Source organism: Thamnophis sirtalis, unplaced genomic scaffold (assembly GCF_051295495.1).
Source record: "Thamnophis sirtalis isolate CommonGarterSnake01/CBP01778 unplaced genomic scaffold, rThaSir2_p1.2 scaffold_5, whole genome shotgun sequence".
NCBI classification, from domain to species: domain Eukaryota; kingdom Metazoa; phylum Chordata; class Lepidosauria; order Squamata; family Natricidae; genus Thamnophis; species Thamnophis sirtalis.
The window spans coordinates 27,822,475-27,843,980 of record NW_028261385.1 but is presented as its reverse complement, the minus strand read 5'-3'; the positions used below and the strand labels follow the sequence as shown (position 1 = coordinate 27,843,980).

At 39.5% G+C, this 21,506-nt stretch overlaps 2 protein-coding genes across 2 annotated transcripts; both read right to left on the bottom strand.

Annotated features, from left to right (window-relative positions):
* Window positions 1–1,208: 1,208 nt before the first annotated feature.
* LOC148045316 (granzyme A-like) lies at window positions 1,209–6,224 on the bottom strand. The gene is made up of 5 exons (XM_087715079.1): window positions 6,164–6,224; window positions 5,576–5,720; window positions 4,076–4,211; window positions 2,955–3,221; window positions 1,209–1,595 (listed from the first exon to the last, which is right to left on the bottom strand). The coding sequence occupies exons 1-5, from the start codon at window positions 6,222–6,224 to the stop codon at window positions 1,443–1,445; spliced, it is 762 nt and encodes a 253-aa protein (XP_087571205.1). The 3' UTR covers window positions 1,209–1,442.
* A 10,133-nt stretch (window positions 6,225–16,357) lies between these two features.
* On the bottom strand, window positions 16,358–21,321 carry LOC148045315 (granzyme A-like). Its single transcript, XM_087715078.1, has 5 exons — window positions 21,255–21,321; window positions 20,663–20,801; window positions 19,165–19,300; window positions 18,029–18,295; window positions 16,358–16,701 (listed from the first exon to the last, which is right to left on the bottom strand). The coding sequence occupies exons 1-5, from the start codon at window positions 21,313–21,315 to the stop codon at window positions 16,549–16,551; spliced, it is 756 nt and encodes a 251-aa protein (XP_087571204.1). The 5' UTR covers window positions 21,316–21,321; the 3' UTR covers window positions 16,358–16,548.
* Between the last annotated feature and the right edge of the window lie 185 nt (window positions 21,322–21,506).

Sequence of the window (21,506 nt, the reverse complement as noted above, 5' to 3'; positions counted from 1 at the left end):
ACAGAGACAGAGAGAGAGCTCTATTCATTCTTGTTTCAAACATGACTCTGCAATTCTACTCTCATTGTGAGATAATTGGATCTCTATTCTGTTCGGCTCTATTGAGGATTACCAACTCTGGAAAATGATAAAAACGGTAGCAGGTAGGTAAATTAACCACACCCTTTATCAGTGCTAGGTGCTACTATTTGAAATACTCCACAGAGAATCTTGGAAGCCAATAGATACATTATGAAAGGTTCTAGTCAAGTCTGCTTTGAGGTTTGGCATTATTATTGCTTTAACTTGCAGAGCACATTCACATGATTTTGGTGATACAATCTGTCAGCTGAGAACACTTTCAGTCCACTTATTCAGGTCCAACCCATCACTAGATGAACCAAAATTGTTAACCCTTCCTCCACATCCTAATTGTGACTGGAGTGCAAATCCTATCAAGTTTATTGTAAACATTTGGCTTTCTCTGTACATATCCTGCAGGAAGTGCATACAGCTCTCTGTTTAATTTTTCCCCAATCCTTAACAAAAGTCAAGATCACTCCTTGACTTTCTTCTTCCGAGCAGTGCATGAAAAAAAAAGAGCTCTCACTTCCTCCACCGTATGTTTATCATATATGTCACGCCTTGCAGATAAACTACTCTTGTAGTCAATCGCCTGCCTCATATGATATCAGACAAATGGTTGTCCAACCTTTGTTTGAAAGCATTGAATGATGAAAACTTCTAACTGCAGAAGACAAGTGGTTCCAATGCTTTCAAGTGCTCTCACATTGCCACTCATAAAAGTGGTGTACAGATCCATAAGAAGTCTCAAACGATAAAGGACTAATGTATGTTTATTTGGTAATTTTGCAATTCCAAGGTACCTCCAATTATAAGAGAAGTCCAATTATGTTATTATGCATTTAAAAGCCATTCCCAGCACAGAAATTCATTCTTCCAAATGCAGAAAAAGTCTGAAGTTTGCCACAAGCAAACACTGGATACATAGCACAAATGAACAACGACAACAAAAGAACCAATAACAAGATGGTTTTCAACAAAGATTTATTTACTTCTGCTTTTGGGAAATAAGCTACCACTTAGTTTGTGATAAACATTGGAATAACTTTATCTAGCAGATTAAGTGCACACACAGAGAGAAAAATAAAGAGAAATTTCTAGAAACTTTTTCTTAGCTTTTATAAAGGAAAAGAAAACTTAGTTAAAAAATTGCATTTAAATAGAAAACCTAAATACCCAAACTGATCAGTTATCCTCTAGATGAATTTATCTGAAATTGCTGTTACTTTTAGCTGGCAGGCTCAATGATTTTGTGTTGGCTGAGTATGGTGTGCCTAGTCAAATACATCTGGAGGAAAAAGGCTGGAAAAGATTGTCTTAAAGGAATTGTAATGAATGAATATAATAAAAAAGAAAGTCAACATCAAATGATAATTCTATTAATTGCTTTGTATAACACTATTTATCCAACGAGAATATTCCTTTGTCAGAAGGGTGTAGACACCAGGATACTTAGGGTTTCCACATTCGTCACCAAAGGAAACAATGCCTCTTTGTTCCCCTTTGCACATCAAAGGACCACCAGAATCACCCTGCACAAGGGAGAAAATGGGGTGGGTGGGGAGAAGAGACATTTTGCATTATTTGCAGTAGTCCTATTTAATTGATTTATTCACTAAATCTCTATGCTGCCCATAGGACAGATACAGTGTTTCCAATTTCCCAATTTTGGCTGGTTGGAAGGCCCCCCTGCAAGTGCCCCATTCAGGTGTCTGGAGAAAGGGGGTCAGAGGATGGTTTCTCAGTAGACGTCCCTTCACTCTAGTATACTTTGACCCTCCAAGGCCAGAAGTGGAGAAATATGCCCATCCTGGTCACAGAATCAACCTTCTGCCCTGAAGCATGTAAAAAAGTGGCAAGACTATGATTGCCTGATTTTGGCTTCCATATTGAGTTTTTTTTCACACTCTGCAACCCCCCCGCCCTAAAAAAGACTGAGTGTCTCTCTCTGTTCTTTACCCCTCTCAATCAAGCCTATCTTGCAGAGTTAATGGGGTGGGAAAAGATGGGAAAAGGGAATCCTTGATCGAAATTTACAGAATAGACAAGTAAACCTAAATCTAAAATGGCACTGTTTAGAAAATAGCTTTATTTCTGACCGTACATATATACTTGTCCTTATTTCACAATTCCAGAACATGAATTTTAGCCAAAATATATATTTTTCCCAACACCTTTAAAGAAGAACTGGGGGGGGGGGGAGAGGAAATAGATGCGAGTCTTTCTGTGTGCATGTATCTCTCTGTGTGTTTGTGCTTTAGCTCCCTCCCATCACTGCTTTCTTGATGAGGAAATGACCAAATACATTTAGTTGCCTAAAGATACAATCTATTCTGCAAGTGTGAATTCTGAATAGGTGAAGAATGTAGCCACATTTAGGCAGACAAGGTGCCAGCTACACTTCAGGAGAGTGTTCTGAAAAATTCACATACTCTGGTGCCCCCTCCCCCCAAGTGCTCCATCGATAAGTACAAGTTAGTCCTTGACAGCTCATTTAGTTCATTAAATTTGCACAGTTCACTTAACAACTGTGGCAAGAACGTTTGTAAAATGAAGTAAAATTTACTTAATAACTGTCTCACTTGGCAACAGAAATTTTGGCTTCAGGCAGGCTCGTAAGTCAAGGACTGCCTGTACTTTTTAAAAAAGATTCATTGCATATCATAATGCTGCCAATCTAGAGGGATATATAATTCCAGATTTTTTTTTGCAATTGACTTTATGATGGGAAGATTTTATTAATTTTACAGTTGTTATATTGGTAGTGTAGGACTTCGATTTCTTAGAACGCTAGAAGCATGCAAGTAGGATTACTCATTTGTTCAAATTCTGCTTTTGGTATATTATTTTTGAATTTCAAACATTCAGAGCAGGTAGATGGATATACTTACATCACATGCATCCTTCCCTCCTCTCCTGTCACCAGCACAGACCATATTCATTGTCACTATTGGATCGGAATTATAGTGGTTTCGATCATTGCAGATGTGTCTTGCAATGACAGTGACATTAACTTCACGGAGGACATCTGATTCGCTTTCACTTTCAGTACTCCCCCAACCAGCTACCAGACACTGTGTTCCTGTCTTGAGGCCATTATACACCCGAGGAAGCTTGACGATGGCAACATTCTTGTTAAGTTTTGCTTGTTTATTAAGCTTAAATGAGACAAGAGGGAAGAAAAAAAGAATAATCCTTACATGTCAGTATCGTGTGTAATGGATCATATGTTAGACTTGCACCTCGGAGAGTCACCCTATCTCAGCCTGACCTACATTACAATATTGTGCAGACGCAATGGGTCTGAGAAGCAACATTATTGCCATCTGAGTCCCTTGCAATAAAAACCAATTATAATAGTAACAACATTAATACTTCTTCAATATGGGCAATTTCACATCTGCTGATTATTTATATAGAAATAAGAATTCCTCCCTCCTGCTCTCCATCTCTGAAATGAAAGGGAAAAGCATTTTTTCCAACACATAAGTGTGAGAATATTCTTTATTCCACTGCTGCCATCATCAGTGGTGATTCCTATGCCAATGAAATGGTCCTCAACTGGTAGGCTCCTCATATGGGCTGCTTGTCATCCCTTTGAAGTAGGCCAAATCAACAACTTGAGTCAGTAAGTGTTTCTTTTATTCTCCCTCCATTCTCAAGGCTAGAGCTAAATCCCCTGTATACTGCTTTCTGCAAGGGTATGTAAATTATTTGAAACTAATGAAACTAATTGTATAGCCCAACCTCCTTGTAGCTAGGCAACTCTGGCTCTGCCTCCGAAGTTAGAAGAAATAACCTTAGAAATAAGCAAAGCCAGATGAAAAATTCTCCACTGGCCCCACCACCATGGTAGCTAGCAGCAGGGTAGCTGAATTCGGCCCCCCATTACAAAGGGAGGTCCCAAATAGGGTTGTATGTTAAGGACTCCCTGTATCCATAAAGAAAAGGAGAAATGCATTCTTGCTGTTCTTCACATGTATATTATTTATGTATAACCCTTAGAATATACCTGTAGAAGCATAATGTCATTCTCGTTTGTGACATTATCATAGTACGGGTGAGGAAATTTCTTAGTAACTTTGAAAACTTGTTTCGTTTTGTCTTCTTCTGAATGAATTCCAAGAATAACTTCAATGTCCCCTATTCTAAAAAACAAAGAGGGTAAATAAGAATTGAGTCAAGTTAATTTCTAGCAAGGATAATATGTTATAATCTCAGCTAAAGGATATCAAGTTTAATCATTTGGCAGTTCAATCTTCCGTTTTTCTTCAGAAGTAAATTCTACTGTATTTAACATTGTTTATATCCTGGCACATAAATTTAAAATTTGGAGACAGCAGGCTTTATTTCAATTTTCATTGGAGTATTATTTCAACAGTGAAAGTAAATATATATTTTGATAGAAGATGCAAAATACTTTCAATGGCCTATTTCTGGCTATGTTCAAAAATAAATTACAATACATGAATATTCACACCTATATATGGATATTCGGGAGGTAGAAAATCAAAGGGAGGTCAAATTATTTGCAATTTTCAGAAAAACAAGAACACCAATAATGTGCAGGGAGGCTTGTGCTATTAATGTCATGCTTTGCTCTACATGGAATAGAAACAATTGGAAGAGGGCTTTTAAATTCTCTAATACCATCTATGAAAGTTGATTCCAATCTCTGGCTAGTAAGTATGCCAGCACAATCTTGTCTGCTATTTTATCAAGGTTTTTGGTTTATCCCAGTTTCTCCCTACTGTGGTTTATAGCCCTTCATCTGGCTAGACCCCAACCGTAGAGGTGTGTATCTGTGTCTGTGTGATCAGAATTATTCTTATTGGGTTTTATGATCACTGATTTAGAAAAGAAGTTTGAGAAACCAATTTTGCATATGGTAACTGTGGTGAGATTATTGCATGCAAGAGGTTGGGAAAGTAATGAAATTTTTGCAATGGAAGTTAGGATTATAACATTAACTGTACTTGAAAAAATAGCAAAGTCTTTCCAATCTGGATACAGGAAAAGAAAGAAAAAAGATAAAAATCTTTTGTAAAGCTGGTAACCTTACATAGAGAAGAAAGAAGAAAAGATTAAATTGACGACTTTGCCATTTGGGATATAAAAAGGAAAAAGAATGGTGAAAATAATAAAGTGATAATTACTTGATAGATAGAATGTGTATTTTCTTCCTTTTCTGTTCCCCCCCCCCTTTTCCTATTTTAAATCTCTTTTTGTACATATTTATTGTATTTAAAAATCCTAGTAACATATAGGTACATACACATACACAGAGATTGGATTTCTTTGATTCATTGTAACCCCTAGAATTTAGGCCAAGAAGCTGGGATAGTGAACAACTTACCTAAAAGATGATACCCAGCTGACAATTTTGCTTGGGTTGAAACCTTAAGTTTTGATCATCCCTAAATTGCAGGACTATGTTATGCTTGAATGAATATATATATAACAAGATTTTAAAAATAAATAAATAAAAACTTAGCAAAACTTCCGAACTTACATTTCGCAGTGAGCTGCTGTTAATACCCAGTTTGGTTTGATCAGGGTCCCCCCACAAAGGTGCTCCTTTGAGTCTTTCATCTTGGCCATAAAAGGTCTTGAATGTGGAATTGATTCTTTTCCTCCATAGATCTGGGCACAGTGATCTAAATAGAATGAAGAAGCCAAGCTAATCATGAGTCACAAAATACAACTTTAAATTAATCCATTAGCTAAAAAGGAAAAAGGAGCCAATACAACATGTAAATGTTTCATCATACAAAGTGCTCACAGTTTGTGTTATGGTGACTTATCACCAACGGATCAAAGCAATCTTTTCCTTTTTTGCACCTATTAACCCTTTAGATTGCTTTTTCTAGTATCTTTAATAAAACTACCCTCTTAAGAACTGTAGCTTTGAATCTCTCCTGTGGGCCTTCTATCACATCATCCTGAAGGAGACTTGAGCTACTTCCTCTTCATCATGGTCCAAATTCAAGGAGAAATCCATGCATTTGACACAAACTGTGTAGCTTATCTTCTTACCTTTTCCTTGATTGTTCTGAAGTGACATTATCAAGAATGAAAAGAAGTATAATTTAGCACTTACCTCCTGGAATACCGAGGAGAAAAATCACAATGGTGAACCACATGCCCATTGGAAGAAACATCTTTTCTTTTTTTGTGTTTCTCCACGTCAAAGTACAGAATGTACAGTATATATATTGAGGAAGATAAGGAAGTGGTTATTTTGTCATACTTAACTAACATGGTTAATGAAGTGGAAAACAAAAGATATGAGAGAATACTTAAGTTTTCATGTCTGCATTCAACTGTGTATGAGAGATTTCCTCTTTATTTTGAGAAAAGGTTACATTAATAAAAGAAATATGAGTTTCCCAGTCTATATACATGCAGATAAAATGTTTGATGTGTGGCTGATCCTCCAGCTACAATGAAGACATTCTGTAGAGAACTCTTATTAATTCGGCGAGTGATGATTCTGCATGGACAATTTTGATGAAACAAAAGTCATTCTAAATATAACTTGTTTTATGTGTCTTTCTCTCCCATCATTTCCATTAACAAAGACAACTCCAGTTTTTCTTTTGAAATGCTTCAGTTTCAAAATGATAGCTCGATTGTTATAGAGTGACTATCCTAAGCTCTATAGTATAGCTGCCATCCATGGAGTTGGTGTGTTTTTGGAAGGATTTTTCATTACTCCTCTGCCTCCTGGCACCTTTGCTCATCTTAAGCATTTCATATCCATTAGAAAATCAGGCATTATAGCATCTTTATAGTCTCCTCTCTATATCCTCCTAGAAAAAGTTAGTGTCTTTTGTTATATTCATGGAATTTCCATGCTGTCGATACATTTTATAATGTAGTTCAGAAGGGCTTCAATAAAGCAAGCAATGCTATACCCCCACGTCTGTTATCAATTTAGAGCACATACATAGGAATGCTTGAAACCATTCAGAAAGTTTTATGTTGGTCATTTGAAGACCAGATTTGCCATCTTGGCCACAATGGATCATGCTGCTGCATCTATTTATCTTGTTAGCTTAAGGTTGTTGTTTCCCCCCCCAAAAAAGTCTCCTTTAAAATGCCTTCCCATGCAATTAGATTTTTAGAATTTAGAATTTTATTAGAATTTGTAGGCCGCCCTTTTCCCTGAGGGGACTCAGGGCGGCTCACACAAAAACTGGGAAAGGGGAATACAGACATTAGGACAAAACATGTAATAAAATAGCAAGCAACAAACACTCATCATTCGGGCGGGGTAACTATCCTATCCCCAGGCCTGACGGGCGAGCCAGTTCTTCAAGGCTATGCGGAAGGCCTGGACGGTGGAGAGGGTACGAATCTCCACGGGGAGCTCGTTCCAAAGGGTCGGGGCTACTGCTGAGAAGGCCCTCCTCCTTGTAGTTGCCAGCCGACACTGGCTGGCCGATGGAATACGGAGGAGGCCTAATCTATGAGATCTTATCGGTCGTAGGGATGTAATTGGCAGAAGGCGGTCTCTCAAGTATCCAGATCCACTGCCATGTAGGGCTTTATGGGTGATTAATAGCACCTTGAAGCGCATCCGGAGACCAACAGGTAGCCAGCGCAGCTCGCGGAGGATAGGTGTTATGCGGGTGAATCGGGGTGCACCCGCAATCACTCACGCGGCTGCATTCTGCACTAGCTGAAGTCGCCGGATGCTCCTCAAGGGCAGCCCCATGTAGAGCACATTGCAGTATTCCAGCCTAGAGGTCACAAGGGCCCGAGTGACTGTTGTGAGAGCCTCCCGATTCAGGTAGGGTCGCAACTGGCGCACCAGGCGAACCTGGGCGAATGCCCCCCTGGTCACAGCCGTTAAGTGGTGGTCAAATGACAGCTGTGGATCCAGGAGGACTCCCAAGTTGCGAACCCTCTCTGAGGGGTATAAAATTTGACCCCCCAGCCTGAGTGGTGGAATAATAACCAAATCTTTGGGAGGGAAACACAACAGCCACTCGGTCTTTTCTGGGTTGAGCACAAGCTTGTTCACCCTCATCCAGTCCATAACGGCCTCAAGACCCCGGCTCATCACGTCAACCGCTTCATTGATTTGGCACGGGGCGGACAGATACAATTGAGTATCGTCCGCATATTGATGGTATCTAATCCCGTGCCTGCGGATGATCTCTCCCAGCGGTTTCATGTAGATGTTGAATAGTAGGGGGGATAAGACCGAACCCTGAGGCACCCCATAATTTAGGGGCCTAGGGGACGATCTCTGCCCCCCCACTAACACCGACTGCGACCTGTCCGAGAGGTAGGAGGAGAACCACCGTAACACGGTGCCTCCCACTCCCACCTCCCGCAGTCGTCGCAGAAGGATACCATGGTCGATGGTATCGAAAGCCGCTGAGAGGTCAAGGAGGACCAGGATGGAGGAACGTCCTTCATCTCTGGCTCTCCAGAGATCATCCATCAATGCGACCAAAGCGGTTTCTGTGCTGTAACTGGGCCTGAAGCCTGACTGGAAGGGGTCTAGGTAGTTTGCTTCCTCCAAGGACCGTTGGAGCTGGAAGGCCACCACCTTCTCAACAACCTTCCCCAGGAAGGGAAGGTTGGAGACTGGACGATAGCTATTAAGAACAGCTGGATCCAAGGATGGTTTCTTCAGGAGGGGTCTCACCACCGCCGCTTTCAGTGCGGCGGGGAAGTTCCCCTCCCGAAGGGAGGCGGTCACAACCGCCTGGATCCAGCCTCGTGTCACCTCACTGCAGTTAGTAACCAGCCATGAGGGACACGGATCCAGAACGCAGGTGGAAGTACTTACAGCTCTCATGGCCTTGTCCACATCCCCGGGGGTAACGTCTTGAAACTCAACCCAGAGCTGTTCTACTTGGTCCCCCTGCACCTCGGCTGGAACTGCGGGGGTGGAGTCCAAGTCCGACCGAAACCGAGCAATTTTGTCCGCTAAGAATTGGGCATATTCTTCAGCTCTGCCCTGCAAGGGTTCCCCCGCCTCCCTTTTGTTCAATAGGGAGCGGGTTATCCTAAACAGGGCGGCTGGGCGAGACTCAGCGGATGCTACCAGGGTGGCTATGTGCGATCTTTTTGCTGCCCTAAGTGCCCTGGTGTATTCCCTGGTGCAGGTGGTTACCATTGCCCGGTTCGATTCGGACTTATCGGACCTCCAACGGTGCTCTAGGCATCTCCTCCGGCGCTTCATCTCCCGGAGTTCCTCGGTGAACCAAGGGGGTCTCCGGGATCCGCCGCCTCGGAGGAGCCGCAGTGGCGCAATCCGGTCGAGGGCCTCCGACGCTGCCGAGTGCCACGCAGCAGCCAGAGTCTCCACCGGATTGTGGGCGAAAGAGTCAGGAATAACCCCAAGCTCTGTCTGGAACCTTACTGGCTCCATAAGACGCCTGGGGCGGAACCACCTGGTCGGTTCCTCCTCCCTACAATTAGTGCCTCCATTTGCAGAGAAGGCATTATGCTAGTTTCACTGGGTGGCCAGCTGAATACAAATGGGTGAATTTGTTTCAGAGATGATGGCATCTTCCTTCTCTACCTTATGAACAATGTTCCCTCTAATTTTTTTTCAGTGTGAGCGAAAAAATATAGTGTTTGAGCGGCACATTTTCATGCCTGAGCACCTGAATTTTTTTCACAGATGTCACCTAAGACAACAACGAAATCAGTGTTATTTGAAACTCAAAGTTATGTTTATTCAAGGGACCCGCTTAATTAAGTGTTCTATAATATCAGTATGACTTATAATACTGCAAGTCTGCAATATTAAAATACTTGTATAGGGGATCCCCGGGATCCCCCAAAGAGATCAAATCACAACCAGTATGCCACCTTCTTGGTATATTGTTTTTATTTTGAGTTTTTAAAAATGAGCATTATTTCGTCCTTTTTTTCTTTATTTTTGATTGGTATCTGCAATTTGTGTTAATTCTGTTCATGCATATAATATAAATGAAAAACCCAGCTCTCTTAAAAAAATCTTTTAAGTTCTTTGTGGTGCTCTCTTTTAGAATTGGCCAACTAATATTTCTGTTCCCCCAACTAATGCCAGGCAGAGTTAACTGAAAAAGTAATTTTTCATGAAGGGACATTTTCCTAGTATTTATGAATAATAGTTCATATTTATATCTGCTAGGTTTAATAGAGGATGACCAATTATTCTAAAACTATTATTGTTGCTTGTATCTCCTAATTTCAATATTTTTCTTGACACTCAGTATATCTTGCAACTATTTGCATTTGGCAAATAAATAGGGTAAGTGATTATGCTTTTTAAAGACATTTAAATAATTGATAGTAATTAGTATTTTGCATGTTGTGCGCAAAAACTGAGTATTCCATACTGGGGGAGACATTCCCCAAAACACAGCAGGAACAAAAAAGATAACATTCCCTCCCCCTCTCCTAAAAATCTTTCAACTGGAAAGTTCACAACCATTACATGCACCTCTTAAAGGAGCCGTTGCAAATACCCATTTTTTTACCGTTTTACTGAAATGTGAAAACTCAGGATAAATGTTTTTAATTCATTGCTAAGGAGGGAGGGGGCAGGGGGTGTTTATTGTTTACTACTTTATTGAGGGCTCCAGACCGTCACCCTCCGTCTTGCAAAAAGCATGATCCTCACACCCACTAAAATCTCCCCCTCCGCCTCAGTTCATTATCCCTTTCTGCAACCCCTTTTCCTCCTCCCCAAGATTCACCCGCCAACACCAAGAGGAACAGGGAAAGAGGCGCCTTCTCTGCCCGGTGCTCCATACCACTGTGCCCCGGAAGCCAGCCGGAACCCCCCAAAGCGGCTGGTTAATGAGCTTCCCCACTTCAGTCAAGTGAAGCCTCTGCCAGGAGGGGGTGGGCGCAATCCAATCCGAATGGGAGCCAACAGCCGTCGCTCGTTCACTGCTGGCTCTAGATTGTCCTGGGAACACCTGGCAAGTGTGAGCAAGAAAGGGCGGGAGATGCCCGCTTTCTCTCCCCCGCCGCTTAAGTCCGGCTGCACAACCAACCACAGAGCAAAACTTTCCCTGCTTCCGCGCCGAGATATAACTTCTGTGAAATAAATCAGCCTGGATGTTCCGCAGCTTGGAGCAGAATCGGCAGGGACTCCAATCATTATGCAAAGAAAGCTCAGGAGCGCAAAAGTTAGCGCTGGGAGCAGAGAGTGGCCTCTCATCTATCAGGATCATGCGCGGCACTTGGAAACTGCTGCGCGATGTTTCCATATTATGTGTGCGGCCGTGCAGGCGCGCACCTTAGAGGGAACACTGCTTATGAATATAATGTGGCAAGCTCCTTCTAAGCATCCTAGTCCATTGGCTTCATGTTCAATAAAATGGGATGGAGAGACCTTAACTATTTGGTTAATTAGGTTACCTGTGGGTCCAGGGGCATCTGCAGAGGTGGTTTAAAAAGGCAAGATAGTGGATGTGAGTGCACAGCTGAAGCTCTACACATTTTTACATGTGTCGTGCTACAAGGCATATAAAAAAGAGAAGGGCTATTGATCAATGAGACACAATAACCATCTTTTCTTGAAGCCCTCCTCTTATGTGGATCCCCCAGTGGCTATAGCCATTTCTCTTTCCATATTTCCAAGACAAAGTGAGCTCCCGTTACTTGTCTCAGCTTCTGGGAGTTCAACCTAGCAGTTCAAAAGCATGTAAAAATGCAAGTCAAAAAATAGGAACCACCCTTGGTGGAAGAAGGTAACAGCATTCCGTGTGCCTCTGGTGTTTAGTCATGCTGGGCAAATGACCATGGAGACGTCTTTGGACAGCGCTGGCTCTTTGGCTTTGAATGGGAGATCTGCACCCCCTAGAGTCAAGAACAACTAGCACATATGTGAGAGGGGGAACCTTTTGCCTTTCCATATTACCAGTTGAAATAGCATCTTAGTCTGCTGGGCATATGATAGTTAAAAAATGAGAACTAGTTTCTCGTGGCAGAATGTTGGAACAAAGATGTCAGCCAATAAAAAGATCAAGATGTACAGAGAAATGTGTTAAACCAACAGAGGGATGAAAGCAGCAGCAGAATGAAATTGTGCTGGGTATAAAGAGGAAATTGCACATTTAAGTCAAGAAAGAGCCACCAGCTATTTCAGTGGCTTCTTCCTAAAATTGAGTCAAATGCTTGTCTAGTCATGCTAGACCAATATGAGTTTAGAGCCTAGTTAAAATTTGCTAAGTACTAGAAAATTCTTATACCATTTGTTATAAATTGTTATAAATCACCGGTGAAGAAATTACCTCAGAGCAACACCGATTTAATGCCACATATTTTCCTGCCCACAAGACATATATATCTTGTATATTCAGTCATGTTGCTGGATTACATTGTTTCGTTATCCCTTTCTAGTTAGATGGGACATTTTACCATCTTTCAAATAAACTGGGTTTCCAAAGAGTTTCAGAGATTACACAAGTTATACTCTATCCAAGTTTACCTGCCTTATTTCCAACATGTTGCAGAAGATACCATAAAAGTACTTTTTTTTAGAAAGAAGGTTGCAGTCTACAACCTATTAGTCATTTGTGAAAAAATGTCCTTGTGCTGAAGACTAAACTTTTGCCTTGTTAGTGTAAAAAATATACGGCATTCTGGTGATGTAAAGGTAGGGAGGTGGGAAAGACCTGGGAGACCAAGCAAAGAGACATTGCAGAGAGAATTGTCAGGTAAGAGTCAGAAAAACCCACAGTTACATGATAGGCAGAGCAAGAGATTCAGGAGAGACCCTGCCTAGTTTCTTGGGCTGTAAAGGAGATGAGGGAAAATTGAAATTTCAGACTTGCATGATTCTGTCAAGTAAGCCTCATAAAAATGGAATTATTTTATCTGGTTGTAATACCTATTTGGTTTACTTGGTGAGGATGACAGATAATGTAATAAAACTGAATGAAGGGAATGCTAGCATTTGCAAACCTCCTCCTCCTCCTCCTCCTTCTCCCTCCCTTCTTTCCTCTTTCTTTCTTTCTTTCTTTCTTTCTTTCTTTCTTTCTTTCTTTCTTTCTTTCTTTCTTTCTTTCTTTCTTTCTTTTCCAGTTCAAGGCTACTCTTAAACCCAAATTCATAATTCTCCTCCTATGTAGTACCAAAATAAGCTGGGATCTAACTTTGTACACTCTTTTGTACTTGGTGCTGTTCAGAATGGCAAACCATCAGAGACCTCTAGGTATTATAATCTTGATAAATCTGGAGGCATTATGTTGAACAATGCTGGTACAAATGATCAAAATATTATTTTAACTTCTTAAATGTTATTCTTATTAGGTTATGCCTTGGAAATGAAAAAAAAACAATTATAAATTCATAAAGAAGGATTGACTATTAAAAGTTCCACAAAACAATGTTGTCTTCATCAGCCATTTAAAGGTGAATCGAGGTAAGAGTCCTTGGTTGGGAAATGCTGTAGAAAAGGAAAACATTCTCCAAATTTACTTATCTAGAACGCAGGACATGGGACTGGCCTCACTTTGCAAATCCTGGGGAAGAAAAGATCTGTCATCTCAAGTGTCTTGATAGATAGATAGAAACCAACATCTTGAATCAAGCCTGAGAAAAAACTCAGATATCTATTAGATCCCAGCATAGAATATTCTTTCATAGTATATTGTATTTTTTCAAATACATTGGAAAGGTTCAAACATTACACTACATTACACCCCCCCCAGCAATCCCCTCTCTATTCATTCTTTTTTGAAACATGGCTTCAGAGAAAGTGGTTCAGATATGGAATTGAATGAAAAAGAAATAAATTCTTTTTTGTTTCAGTTTATGAGCAGAAATATCTGGAAGGCTTTGTTGGAAGAAATGTCCTTCTGGGTTCAGCTCCAAGTGGGGAAAAAGACACTGGAGACATGGAGTCTGCTTGGAAAGATGGTTTAATGGTGGACATGATCACATGGCTTGAGTCCTGAACAGAAAAGGTGATCACATGCTTCCATGTTGGGTGAAGTAGAAGAAAGAGGGAAAGAAGGGGTGAAAGCTTTATACTCTCTCTTTGCCCCCATTTCTCTGTTTCCTGTTCCTGTGTAAGAAAATGTATTCTGATTGATTGTCAGACTCCCATGGGGTCAGATTTGAGTTTCCAGATGTCATGTGGTCAATGGGGCAAAGGGCTAATACTATCATGCCTTAATCCAATCATCCTGGAGCTGAAGGGGAAAACTCTTTATTATGTAGAATAGACTGGCTTGGGCATTTTATTGCCCCATAAAGAAAAGTGGGAGCTATTAGGAGTGAGTCTGTTTCCTGCCTAAAAACATCTCTTTCCATTTCTGATCCAGAGAAATATAATATTCTGCCTTTTCAATATTTCCTAGGATATTTCATTTTTCTAGGAGGGGAGTGGGCTTTAACTTCCTACAGCTTCATGATTTCAAACTGTTCTTGCTATGAAGAGTGTTAGGTGTGTGTCTCATAAGCCGCTGTTTCCAAACACAAGACTAGTGTAAATCATCCAAAGGGTGTTTGATTCCCATCAGCCTCTGTTAAACTTCTTTTAAATGGCTTCTTTAGCTGTTGATCAAGTTCATCAAAAGCTTTGGATGAGCTGGGATCCTCCTGGATTTACATTCCCCTACATAAACGTCCTATTTCCAATATCACCCCATTTTCTACATATGGTTTTGTAGGTGTAATTCTCCTTCCACTAATAGTGGATGCTCTGGAGGATTTATGAATTAAATGACGGTGCGTTAGAGGGATTACTGTTATTCAGTGATGTCATAATGATTCATAGAACACAGCATTGATACCTGGGTTTCCTTTGTGGTTTCAATTCCAAATGAAATTGCTCTGAAGACGATTACACACACAGCAAATAAATATTGTCTAAGAACAGAAAAGTCCTACTTGCATAGTTGCTGTTATACTGTAACCTTAGAAGTTCTAACTGAATTTATAATGTTTAATGCTATAATGTTTCTATTATGTTTATACAATAAATGGATATTAAAATGTATTCAATACTGCTGATAAGCTTGGCCTATTAATGCTAATGTTAAGATGAGGGTAGATCAGGTATGGTTGACCTGAGTTTCAAAGGAAAGAAGGAAAAAGCTCTGCAGTTCTACTCTCATTGTGAGATAATTGGATCTCTATTCTGTTCAGCTCTATTGAGGATTACCAACTTTGGAAAATGATCAAAACGGAAGCAGGTAAATTTACCACGCCCTTTATGAGTGCTAGGTGCTACTATTTGAAATGCTCCACAGAGAATCTTGGAAGCCAATAGATACATTATGAAAGGTTCTAGTCAAGTCTGCTCTGAGGTTTGTATTGTTATTGTTTTAACTTGCAGAGGACATTCACATGATTTTGGTGATACAATCTGTCAGCTGAGAACACTTTCAGTCCACTTATTTAGGATCCAGCCCCTCACTAGATGAACCAAAATTGTTAACCCTTCCTCCTCATCCTATTTGTGACTGGATTGCAAGTCCCATCACGTTTATCATAAGCATTTGGCTATCTCTGTACATATCCTTGACTTGAAGGAAGTGCATACAGCTCTCTGTTCTAATTTCTCCCCAAATCCTTAACAAAAGTCAAGATCACTCCTTGACTTTTTTCTTCCGAGCAGTGCATGAAAAAAAATGAGCTTTTTGGCTTGGGGTCCTCTCATTTCCACCACTGTATGTTTATCATATATGTCATGCCTTACAGATAAACTACTCTTGTAGTCAATCCCCTGCCTCATATGATATCAGACAAATGGTTGTCCAACCTTTGTTTGAAAAGATTGAATGATGAAGACTTCTAACTGCAGAAGACAAGTGGTTCCAATGCTTTCAAGTGCTCTCACATCGCCACTCATAAAAGTGGTGTACAGATCCATAAGAAGTCTCAAATGATAAAGGACACATGTATGTATATATGGTAATTTTGCAATTCCAAGGTACCTCCAATTATAAGAGAAGTCCAATTATGTTATTATGCATTTAAAAGCCATTCCCAGCACAGAAATTCATTCTTCCAATGCAAAAACATCTGAAGTTTGCCACAAGCAAACACTGGATACATCGCACAAATGAAGAACGACAACAAAAGAACCAATAACAAGATGGTTTGCAGCAAGGATTTATTTTCTTCTGCTTTCGGGAAATAAGCTACCATTCCATTTGTGATAAACATGGAATAATTTTATCCAGCAGATTAAGTGCACACAGAGAGAGAAAAATAAAGAGAAATAATTTCTAGAAACTTGTGCTTAGCTTTTATAAAGGAAAAGAAAACTTTGTTAAAAAAATTGCATTTTAATAGAAAACCTAAATATCCAAATTGATCAGTTATCCTCTAGATGAATTTATCTGAAATTTCTGTTTCTTTTAGCTGGCAGGCTCAATGATTTTGTGTTGGCTGAGTATGGTGTGCCTAGTCAAATACATCTGGAGGGAAAAGGCTGGAAAAGATTGTCTTAAAGGAATTATAATGAATGAATATAATAAAAAAGAATGCCAACATCAAATGATAATTCTATTAATTGCTTTGTATAACACTATTTATCCAACGAGAATATTCCTTTGTCAGAAGGGTGTAGACACCAGGATACTGAGGCTTTGCACATCCTTTACCAAAGGAAACGATGCCTCTTTGTTCCCCTTTGCACATCAAAGGACCACCAGAATCGCCCTGCGCAAGGGAGAAAAAGGGGTGGGTGGGGAGAAGAGAAATTTTGCATTATTTGCAGTAGTCGTATTTAATTGATTTATTTACTAAATCTCTATGCTGCCCACAGGCCACAGAATCAACCTTCTGATACAGTGTTTCCAATTTTCCAATTTTGTCTGGCTGGGAGGCCCCCCTGCAAGTGCCCCATTCAGGTGACTGGAGAAAGGGGGCCAGAGGATGCTTTCTCAGTAGGCGTCCCTTCACTCTAGTATACTTTGACCCTCCAAGGCCAGAAGTGGAGAAATATGCCCATCCTGGTCACAGAATCAACCTTCTTCCCTTAAGCATGTAAAAAAGTGGCAGGACTTTGATTGCCTGATTTTGGCTTCCATATTGAGTTTTTTCTTACACTCTGCAAACCCCCCCCCCCCAAAAAAGACTGAGTGTCTCTCTCTGTTCTTTACCTCTCTCAATCAAGCCTATATTGCAGAGTTAATGGGGTGGGAAATCTAAATCTAAATCTAAAAATGGCACTGTTTAGAAAATAGCTTTATTTCTGACCGTACCTATATTCTTGTCCTTAATTCACGATTCCAGAACATGAATTTAAGCCAAAATATATATTTTTCCCAACAACTTTGAAGGAGAAGTGGAGGAGAGAGGAAATAGGTGCGAGTTTTTCTGTGTGCATGTATCTGTGTGTGTGTTTGTGCTTTACCTTACTCCCATCACTGCTTTCTTGATGAGGAAATGACCAAATACTTTTAGTTGCCTAAAGATACAATCTATTCTGCAAGTGTGAATTCTGAATAGGTGAAGAATGTAGCCACATTTAGGCAGACAAGGTGCCAGCTACACTTCAGGCTAGTGTTCTGAAAAATTAACATTCTCTGGTGCCCCCTCCCCACAAGTGCTCCATCGATAAGTACAAAGTAGTCCTTGACAGTTCATTTAGTTCATTCAAAGTTGCAAAGTTCATTTAGCAACTGTGCGAAGAAAGTTTGTAAAATGAAGTAAAATTTACTTAATAACTGTCTGACTTGGCAACAGAAATTTTGGCTTCAGTCAGGCTCATAAGTCAAGGACTCCGTGTACTTGTTAAAAAAGATTCATCACATATTATAATGCTGCCAATCTAGAGGGATATATAATTCCAGATTTTTTTTTGCAATTGACTTTATGATGGGAAGATTTTATTAATTTTACAATTGTTATATTGGTAGTGTAGGACTTCGATTTCTTAGAACATAGAAGCGTTCAAGTAGGATTACTCATTTGTTCAAATTCTGCTTTTGGTATATTATTTTTGAATTTCAAACATTCAGAGCAGGTAGATAGATATACTTACACCACATGCATCCTTGCCTCCTCTCTCATCACCAGCACAGACCATATTCATTGTCACTATTGGATTGGAATTATAGTGGTTTCGATCATTGCAGATGGTTCTTGCAATGACAGTGACATTAACTTCACGGAGGACATCTGATGGACTTTGACTTTCAGTAAGCCCCCAGCCAGCTACCAGACACTGTGTTCCTGCCTCGACGTCACCATACTCCTGGGGAAGCTTGACGATGGCAACATTCTTGTTAAGGTTTGCTTGTTTATTAAGCTTAAATGAGACAAGAGGGAAGACAAAAAATAATAATCCTTACATGTCAATATGATGTGTAATGCATCATATGTTAGACACACCTTGGAGAGTCATCCTATCTCAGCCAGACCTACATTACAATGTAATGGGTCTAAGAAGCAACATTTATACCATCTGAGCCCTTTCCAATAAAAACAAATTATAATAGTAACAACATTAATACTTTGAACTTCTTCAATATGGGCAATTTCACATCTGCTGATCATTTATATAGAAATAAGAATTCCTCCCTCCTGCTCTCCATCTCTGAAATGAAAGGGAAAATCATTTTTTCCAACACATAAGTGTGAGAATATTCTTTATTCCACTGCTGCCATCATCAGTGGTGGTTCCTATGCCAATGAAATGGTCCTGAACTGTTAGGCTCCTCATATGGGCTGCTTGTCATCCCTTTGAGGTAGGCCAAATCAACAAAAAGAGTCAATAATTGTTTCTTTTATTCTCCCTCCATTCTCAAGGCTAGAGCTAAATCTCTTGTATACTGCTTTCTGCAAGGGAATGTAAATTAATTGAAACTAATGAAATTAATTGTATAGCCCAACCCCCTTGTAGCTAGGCAACTCTGGCTCTGCCTCCGAAATTAGAAGAAATAACCTTAAAAATAAGCAAAGCCAAACCGTAGTTGCAAAGCTGTAATGAAAAATTCTCCACTGGCCCCACCACCATGGTAGCTAGCAGCAGGGTAGCTGAATTCAGCCCCCCATAACAAAGGGAGGTCCCAAATATGGTTGTAAGTTAAGAAATCCCTGTATCCATAAAGAAAAGGAAAAATGCATTCTTGCTGTTCTTCACATGTATATTTTTTATGTATAACCCTTAGAATATACCTGTAGAAGCATAATGTCATTCTCGTTTGTTACACTATCATAGTATGGGTGAGGAAATTTCTTATTAACTTTGAAAACTTGTTTTGTTTTGTCTTCTTCTGAATGAATTCCAAGAATAACTTCAGTGTCTTTTGTTCTAAAAAACAAAGAAGGTAAATAAGAATTGAGTAAAGTTGATTTGTAGCAAAGATAATATGTTATAATCTCAGCTAAAGGATATCAAGTTTTATCATTTGGCAGTTCAATCTTCTGTGTTTCTTCCGGGGATAAATTCTACTGTTTTTTTACATTGTTTATATCCTGGCACATAAATTTAAAATTGGGAGACAGCAGGCTTTATTTCAATTTTCATTGGAGTATTATTTCAACAGTGAAAGTAAATATATATTTTGATAGAAGATGCAAAATACTTCCAATGGCTTATTTCTGGTTATGTTCAAAAATAAGTTACAATACATGAATATTCACACCTAGATATGGATATTCGGGAGGTAGAAAATCAAAGGGAGGTCAAATTATTTGCAATTTTCAGAAAAACAAGAGCACCAATAATGTGCAGGGAGGCATGTGCTATTAATGTCATGATTTGCTCTACATGGAATAGAAACAATTGGAAGAGGGGTTTGAAATTCCATCTATGAAAGTTGATTCCAATCTCTGGCTAGTAAGTATGCCAGCACAACCTTGTCTGCTATTTTATCAAGGTTTTTGGTTTATCCCAGTTTCTCCCTACTGTGGTTTATGGCCCTTCATCTGCCTAGACCCCAACCGTAGAGAGGTGTGCGTGTTTGTGTGTGTGTGTGTGTGTGATCAGAATTATTATTATTGGGTTTTATGATTATGGATTTAGAAAAGAAGTTTGAGAAACCAATTTTGCATATGGTAACTGTGGAGAGATTATTGCATGCAAGAGGTTGGGAAAGTAATGAAATATTTCCAATGGAAATTAGGACTATAACATTAACTGTACTTGAAAAAATAGCAAAGTCTTTCCAATCTGGATACAGGGAAAGAAATAAAAAAGAAAAAAATCTTTTGAAAAGCTGGTAACCTTACATAGAGAAGAAAGAAGAAAAGATTAAATTGACGATTTCGTCATTTGGGAATTGAAAAAGGACAAAGGGAATGGTGATAATTACTTGAGAGAAAGAATGTGTATTTTCTTCCTTTTCTGTTTTTCCCCCTTTCCATATTTTCAATCTATTTTTGTACGTATTTATTGTATTGAAAAATCCTAGTAACATATAGGTACATACACATACACAGAGATTGGATTTTTTTCATTCATTGTAACCCCTAGAATTTAGGCCAAAAAGCTGGGATAGTGAACAACTTACCTAAAAGACGATACCCAGCTGACAATTTTGCTTGGGTTGAAACCTTAGGTTTTGCTCATCCCTAAATTCCAGGACTATGTTATGCTTGAATGAAATATATAAAGATAAAAAATTTATTTAAAAATAAATAAATAAAAACCTAGCAAAACTTCCGAACTTACATTTTGCAGTGAGCTGCTGTTAATACCCAGTTTGGTTTGATCAGGGTCCCCCCACAAAGTCCTGGGTATGGGATCTTGGCCATAAAAGGTCTTGAATGTGGAATTGATTCCTTTCCTCCATAGATCTGGGCACAGTGATCTAAACAGAATGAAGAAGACAAGCTAATAATGAGTCACAAAATACAACTTTAAATTAACCCATTAGCTAAAGAGGAAAAAGGAGCCAATACAACATGTAAATATTTCATCATACAAAGTGCTCACAGTTTGTGTTATGGTGACTTATCACTAAGCGATCAAAGCAATCTTTTTGTTTTTTGCACCTATATACACATTTCACCCCTTTAGATTGCTTTTTCTAGTATCTCTAATAAAATTACCCTCTTAACAACTGTAGCTTTGAATCTCTCCTGTGGGCCTTCTATCACTTCATCCTGAAGGAGAACTGAGCTATTTCCTCTTCATCGCGGTCCAAATTCAAGGAGAAATCCATGCATTTGACACAAACTGTGTAGCTTATCTTCTTACCTTTTCCTTGATTGTTCTGAAGTGACATTATCAGGAATGAAAAGAAGTATAATTTAGCACTTACCTCCTGGAATACCGAGGAGAAAAATCACAACGGTGAACCACATGCCCATTGGAAGAAACATCTTTTCTTTTTTTGTGTTTCTCCACATCAAAGTACAGAATGTACAGTATATATATTGAGGAAAATAAGGAAGTGGTTATTTTGTCATACTTAACTAACATGGTTAATGAGGTGGAAAACAAAGGATATGAGAGAATACTTAAATTTTCATGTCTGCATTCAACTGTGTATGAGAGATGCCCTCTTTATTTT

What these genes read in the sequence shown, in the direction of transcription:
- LOC148045315 (XM_087715078.1), bottom strand. Translation starts at nt 21,315, where the DNA reads ATGTTTCTTCCAATGGGCATGTGGTTCACCGTTGTGATTTTTCTCCTC. An exon ending in TCTCCTCGGTATTCCAGGAG is followed by an intron (nt 20,802 to 21,254) that starts GTAAGTGCTAAA and finishes CATTCTGTTTAG; the next exon opens with ATCACTGTGCCCAGATCTAT. An exon ending in ATGACATTATGCTTCTACAG is followed by an intron (nt 18,296 to 19,164) that starts GTATATTCTAAG and finishes GTCTCATTTAAG; the next exon opens with CTTAATAAACAAGCAAACCT.
- LOC148045316 (XM_087715079.1), bottom strand. Translation starts at nt 6,224, where the DNA reads ATGTTTCTTCCAATGGGCATGTGGTTCACCATTGTGATTTTTCTCCTC. An exon ending in ATGACATTATGCTTCTACAG is followed by an intron (nt 3,222 to 4,075) that starts GTATATTCTAAG and finishes GTCTCATTTAAG; the next exon opens with CTTAATAAACAAGCAAAACT. An exon ending in GAGGGAAGGATGCATGTGAT is followed by an intron (nt 1,596 to 2,954) that starts GTAAGTATATCC and finishes TCCCTTGTGCAG; the next exon opens with GGTGATTCTGGTGGTCCTTT.